The 5,707-nt window shown below is 34.6% G+C and overlaps 1 protein-coding gene across 1 annotated transcript in view; it reads left to right on the plus strand.

Annotated features, from left to right (window-relative positions):
- Positions 1-5,335, plus strand: part of enosf1 (enolase superfamily member 1) — a 9,523-nt gene extending 4,188 nt beyond the window's left edge. Inside the window, exons 6-15 of the mRNA XM_016483992.1 lie at positions 65-137; positions 224-262; positions 701-783; positions 873-995; positions 1,135-1,269; positions 1,341-1,382; positions 1,725-1,854; positions 1,960-2,059; positions 3,460-3,541; positions 4,106-5,335. Of these exons, the coding sequence (XP_016339478.1) occupies positions 65-137; positions 224-262; positions 701-783; positions 873-995; positions 1,135-1,269; positions 1,341-1,382; positions 1,725-1,854; positions 1,960-2,059; positions 3,460-3,541; positions 4,106-4,207 (909 nt within the window). The 3' untranslated portion in view covers positions 4,208-5,335. The remainder of the gene's footprint in view (positions 1-64; positions 138-223; positions 263-700; positions 784-872; positions 996-1,134; positions 1,270-1,340; positions 1,383-1,724; positions 1,855-1,959; positions 2,060-3,459; positions 3,542-4,105) is intronic.
- Positions 5,336-5,707: the final 372 nt, after the last annotated feature.

Here is a 5,707-nt window from a genome sequence, read left to right on the forward strand (position 1 = left end):
TATATATATATATATATAAGTAGCATTATGCTTACTTTTGTGTATTTATGATTCCTCTGCCTAGGATCCTGCAAAGTTGATCAGCTGTATTGATTTTAGATATATCACCGATGCACTGACTGAGCAGGAAGCTTTAGGTGAGGTCATTAAAGATTGTTTGGCATTATCATTTAATGTGCTATTGTATTCATATAATTAACTTTTTCACTTCTCTTTCTTTTAGATATATTGGTAAAAGCAAAAAAAGGTCAGAAAAGTAGAGGTAAGATGAGTTCATAAAGACTATAAGCAGTTTTGTTCCATATTTTTTTAATTGTTTACATTTTTTATTAATCAAAAAATCCTGAAAAAAAAAAAACAAGCAGCATGACTGATTACAACTTTGATAATAGACAAATACTGTCTGACAACATGACATAGTGAAAAGTGAGAGTGTGGGGAAAAAAATAGATTTCATACTGCTATGTTATTGACAATCCTGCAGTGTTCTTTGTGATGGGCACTAATGGCTTCAATAAAAAAAATTGATATGCACACATCCAAAACCAGAAATAGGCTCAGGTGCAGGACAACAAAACAACCATAATCGAACAAAGACAGATGACCATGCACTGAAATTACCCACACGCTCTTTTGTAAATAAACTTTTTGTAGTGTGCAGACATCTATCATTTTCACTAATAACTTTAAACCACTACAGAGGAGCAGATGTTAAAGGAAGGCTATCCTGCCTACACCACTTCCTGTGCCTGGCTGGGATACACTGACCAACAACTAACCAAGGTATGTCTGTTTATTGGGCTGTTTTTTGGTTTCTGTTGTAATCATACCCAGACAAGGATCATGTGCTTGACATGGTTTGCTTTGTGTAGCTCTGCTCTGAAGCTCTTGCTCAAGGCTGGAATAAATTTAAAGTGAAGGTTGGGGCTGATTTGCAGGATGACATCCGTAGATGCAGCCTTATCCGGAAGTTGATTGGACCAAACAACACCCTGGTGATTCGAAGTCAAACATGCATACATTGCAAAACACATAGTTTTTAATATTTCAACCTGATCATGTTTTACTTCAGTTAGAATTAAGAATAGAAGGCTACATTTGGCAGGATAGTTTACAAGACCTCTTATCTATCAGATGATTGATGCCAACCAACGATGGGATGTTAATGAAGCGATTACTTGGGTAACCAAGCTGGCAGAATTTCACCCACTATGGATTGAGGAACCCACATGTCCTGATGATGTTTTAGGTCATGCTTCCATCTCTAAGGTAAACAGGTTCATTATATTCATTATTAAACCATGTTATTCAGGTTTTGAGGGTTCTTGTTTTGTTTTTAGGCACTTGCACCTTTGGGTATTGGAGTCGCCACTGGAGAGCAGGTGAGATTCTATTTAAAACGTGTTATAAAACGTGCAAATGCTCAACACTGCATCATAAGAGAACCTAGTGCTTCATGTCTCACTATTTTTACTGTTTAACTGTTAATAAACTCTGATCTGTTATCTGTCAGTACTGTTTTAAAGGAATAGTTTACCCAAAAATGAACAGTCACCCTCATGTCATTCCAAACTTGTATGATTTTTTTCTTCTCCTGAACCCAAAAGACAATACTCTTAAGAAAGTTGAGGTCCAAACCAACGTTCATTGTATGGAAAACTGTCTCTTTTTGTTAATTGTGAGATATACATGCTGTATCAACATCTTTGTGTGCTTGTTTGCAGTGCCATAACAGAGTGATGTTTAAGCAGTTTCTCCAGGCCTCAGCTTTACAGTTTGTTCAGATTGACAGTTGTAGGGTGGGCAGTGTGAATGAAAACCTTGCCATCATACTTATGGCTGCCAAGTTTAATGGTAAATCAATTGTTAATATTATCAGCAAATCTCTGATTTGAATGATTATCTACCTATCTAGATTTCTGTGCAAGTTAAAATCATATGTCTTGTTTTTCTTTGCAGTTCCCGTGTGTCCTCATGCCGGGGGTGTGGGACTGTGTGAGCTTGTTCAGCACCTTATTTTATTTGACTACGTTTCAGTGTCTGCTAGTTTAAATAATAGGTACAGTATGTGTTTTGAACAAATATTTCTGTTTTTGATGCGCACTAAAAGAAATAGTTCACCTGAAACTGATGTTGTCATTTACACACCCTCATCATACGTGACCCTGAACCACAAACCCAGTCATAAGTTTAAATTTTTTGAAATTGAGATTTATACACCATCTGAAGGCTGAATAAATAAGCTTTCCATTGATGTATGGTTTGTTAGGATAGGACAATATTTGGTCGAGATACAACTATTTGAATATCTGGAATCTGAGGGTGCAAAAAAATAATTTTTCATAGCCTTTAAAGTTGTCCAAATGAAGTTCTTAGCAATGCATATTACTAATCAAAAATTAAGTTTTGATATATTTACGGTAGGAAATTTACAAAATATCTTTATGGAACATGATCTTTACTTAATATCCTAATGATTTTTGGCATAAAAGAAAATTGATAATTTTAACCCATACAATGCTTTTTTTGGCTATTGCTAAAAATATACCCCAGCGACTTAAGCCTGGTTTTGTGGTCCAGAGTCACATATTGCTCCAAGTCCCCATATTATTTTCTTTTATTGAGCGACACAGAGATATTTTGCTGATTTTCTAAGATTTTCTGTCTTTAAAACAAAACAAAAAAATGGGTACTAGGGATGTTGAGCTTCAAAAGGCACCATACAATTATAGTAAAAGGAGTCTACAAAAGCACATGACTTGTGTTCTATATTCCAAGTCCCTTTTCTAAGTCTGGGTAATAGGCAGAGACAAAACGACATACTTTCAAAATTGACTAGTTTGTGGGCTGCGACTAAACTAGCTGACTAAATCAGCCTTAAGAATGCATTTTAAAATTTTTCTGTCTTTGAGTTCAGCTCATCCCAATCAGATTTATGAATATGTACAATTTTATGAACTAGTGAGCATCACTCATCAACTAGACTGTTACTGGACTACTTGCTAAGTCCCTTCACTACACAAAGGGCAAGTCAGTTAACTAGGCAGTTATATTCATAACAGTCCCCTCAGCAATATTTGCCAGTGGCAACTAGTCTTCAACATGAATATAGAACATAAAAAAGACAGATGTCTATGTTGGTTGCAATCGTGTATAAAAAAAAAAGGAAAATAACTACTTCTGTTGAGTGGACGATTTTTGAATCATCAATTAATTGACCAGGGAAGCCAGAAGTGAAGATTTTCAAGTACATTTTTGGAATACTTTCAGTTTTGGGTGAACAATTCCTTTAAAGGGTTAGTTCACCCAAAAATGAAAATTAGGCTGCGTTTTACTCACCCCCGAGGCATCCTAGGTGTATATGACTTTCTTCTTTCAGACGAATCAGCCTAATTTTTGGGTGAACTAACCCTTTAAATGTTAATTTCATTGAGCTTTTGCTTGCTGTGTGTTTTGAAGGATGTGTGAGTATGTAGATCACCTTCATGAACATTTCAAAAGCCCCACCATCATCAGAAATGCCCACTACATACCACCAAAGGTAAGTTAAAAAAGAAATATAATAAACACACACAGCAAGGGATGTACAGTATTCTGCTGCTGCACTATGATCAGGGACTTTTTGTCAATAAAATGTTGTAGCAACCCAATATAATAAGAATGAATGGACAGTTTGTTGAATCACTGAAAAATAATGCACACCCGAGGTGGCAAAGTATTATTTTTCATTCATTTAATGGTCTGGAGACAATTGTTCCACAGTTTTTGTAATTGCTAAGACATATCTTGAAACCTTCACCCATTTTCTAACAACATTAAACAAAACCAAATCGTCAAACTAAATTCACAAAACCCCTGACCTTTCTGGCAAAATCAAACAATTTCACCTGTACTCAAAATTGAACAGTGCTTTCAGATCATGCACACAGCTAGTCAATATATAAACACTACAGATCAGTCATTAGAGACTACATACATTGTATAGTATTGAATGTCTGCGTATTCAGCACTTGCATACTGTAAAATGTAATTATATATTAAATTCAAAGGAGAGGATATCAACATTTTGTGGCATTAGCATAAATGAGTGTTTTTATATCTTCAGGACCCTGGATACTCCTGTGAAATGCTGGAAGAGTCTGTGCAAAAGCATCAGTATCCTCAGGGTGAGGTTTGGAGAGCCATAGAGCAGCAGGGGAAACAATAAATATGAACACATACTGTATGTGCTACTGACTGCGATGTAAATAACATTACTACTTCCATAACTAAACTTGAAGTCCTGTCAGATTGTCTTGATTGAGTTGATTGGCAGTGCAAAGGAATGAGAAGGGTAAATGGACAATGAAATGTTTTCTTTGCAGACGAATATGGAAAGTATTACTCCTTTATAAGTTTGACCATTTTTAATGTTCCTAAAAGATAAATGCTTATGTTGCAGTCAGAAATGATGAAATGTACTCTGCAGCCAAAGAAGGGAATGGAACAAGTGTATGCTAAAACTACTGCTGTCTAGTTTGGGGAAATTACTAACAATGGGGAATTTTATTTGCTTATTACAGTTTTTTTTTTAATTGCTTACACACTAAAAGTTGTACTTGAGGCATACAACTCAGTAAAACCATTCACTCGTATTCCTAATCTAATTCCTAATTCCTTCATACAATACAGATTGTTTCAAAGCAGTACTAACAAATTAAAATTCTGCTTTTAAGCAGCTCTAATAAGCAAATAGTGTCAACTCAAGTCAGTTCAGGTTTTAATTAGTTCAGCTCAGTAACATCAATTGTATACACACTGTCTATTTTTGCATATACATGTAAGTCTGTGTGCTATGACAAACTCCTGTGCACTCCACGACACACTGAACAAGCAAGACTCTAGGTAGTATTTGCCATATCCGTATGTAGTTTGGTGTATATGGCAAATCATTTGACGTTTGTGTGTAGAGTTACTATGCAAAAAGAATTTTTTTTTTATAAGAATTAAAATAGTTTTGAAAGAAGTGTTTGCTTTTGCAAGAGATGTGTAATGTTTTGTGTGTAGAGTTTAGAGAAAACAAGCCATAGTTGCAGAAAGTGTGTTTAAGCAATTGTAAAAACTGTAATATAGGGGTAGAGTGGTGCAACATGTAGCTTTTCTATTTTTGTGTTTCTTAACATAACTATTTTTGTTTTCTTTTTCTAAAGTGATTCCTGTTAATAAACATTAATAAGAGAAAGTTGTGTCTGTTAATGCTGTTGTGCTCTGCTTTGCACCACCTGCTAATTTTAGGCAGATGATATAGTAAAGCAGGAATTTATTTTTTCCACACAAGAAATGGACATGACAAGAGTCGTTTGTTCAGTTATATTGGCAGTAAATCTATTAATGTTGGAGAAATGCTAATCCAGTGTGATAACTGATTTCAAACTTTATAGTTTCTTAGATATACACTGTAAAAATTATTGTTTGAAGTTGTAAATAAAACAAAGATAATTGGAGTATGGTTTAGAAAATACTATTTTAATCTTTCCACTTCAAAATTCATGTTCAGTTTTGTTATAATTATGTGTGAAATTTATTTATCAATTTCCTTACATTATGACAATGGTGGACATTATGGTGTACTGAAAATAAATTTGCAATGGTTAGTGGACTATTTTTTGCATTGAAATGCCATGTTTAGCCATTTCTTGATATTATCAATCACTCATACCAATAACCC

Source organism: Sinocyclocheilus anshuiensis, unplaced genomic scaffold (genome assembly GCF_001515605.1).
Source record: "Sinocyclocheilus anshuiensis isolate Anshui unplaced genomic scaffold, SAMN03320099.WGS_v1.1 scaffold773, whole genome shotgun sequence".
NCBI lineage: Eukaryota > Metazoa > Chordata > Actinopteri > Cypriniformes > Cyprinidae > Sinocyclocheilus > Sinocyclocheilus anshuiensis.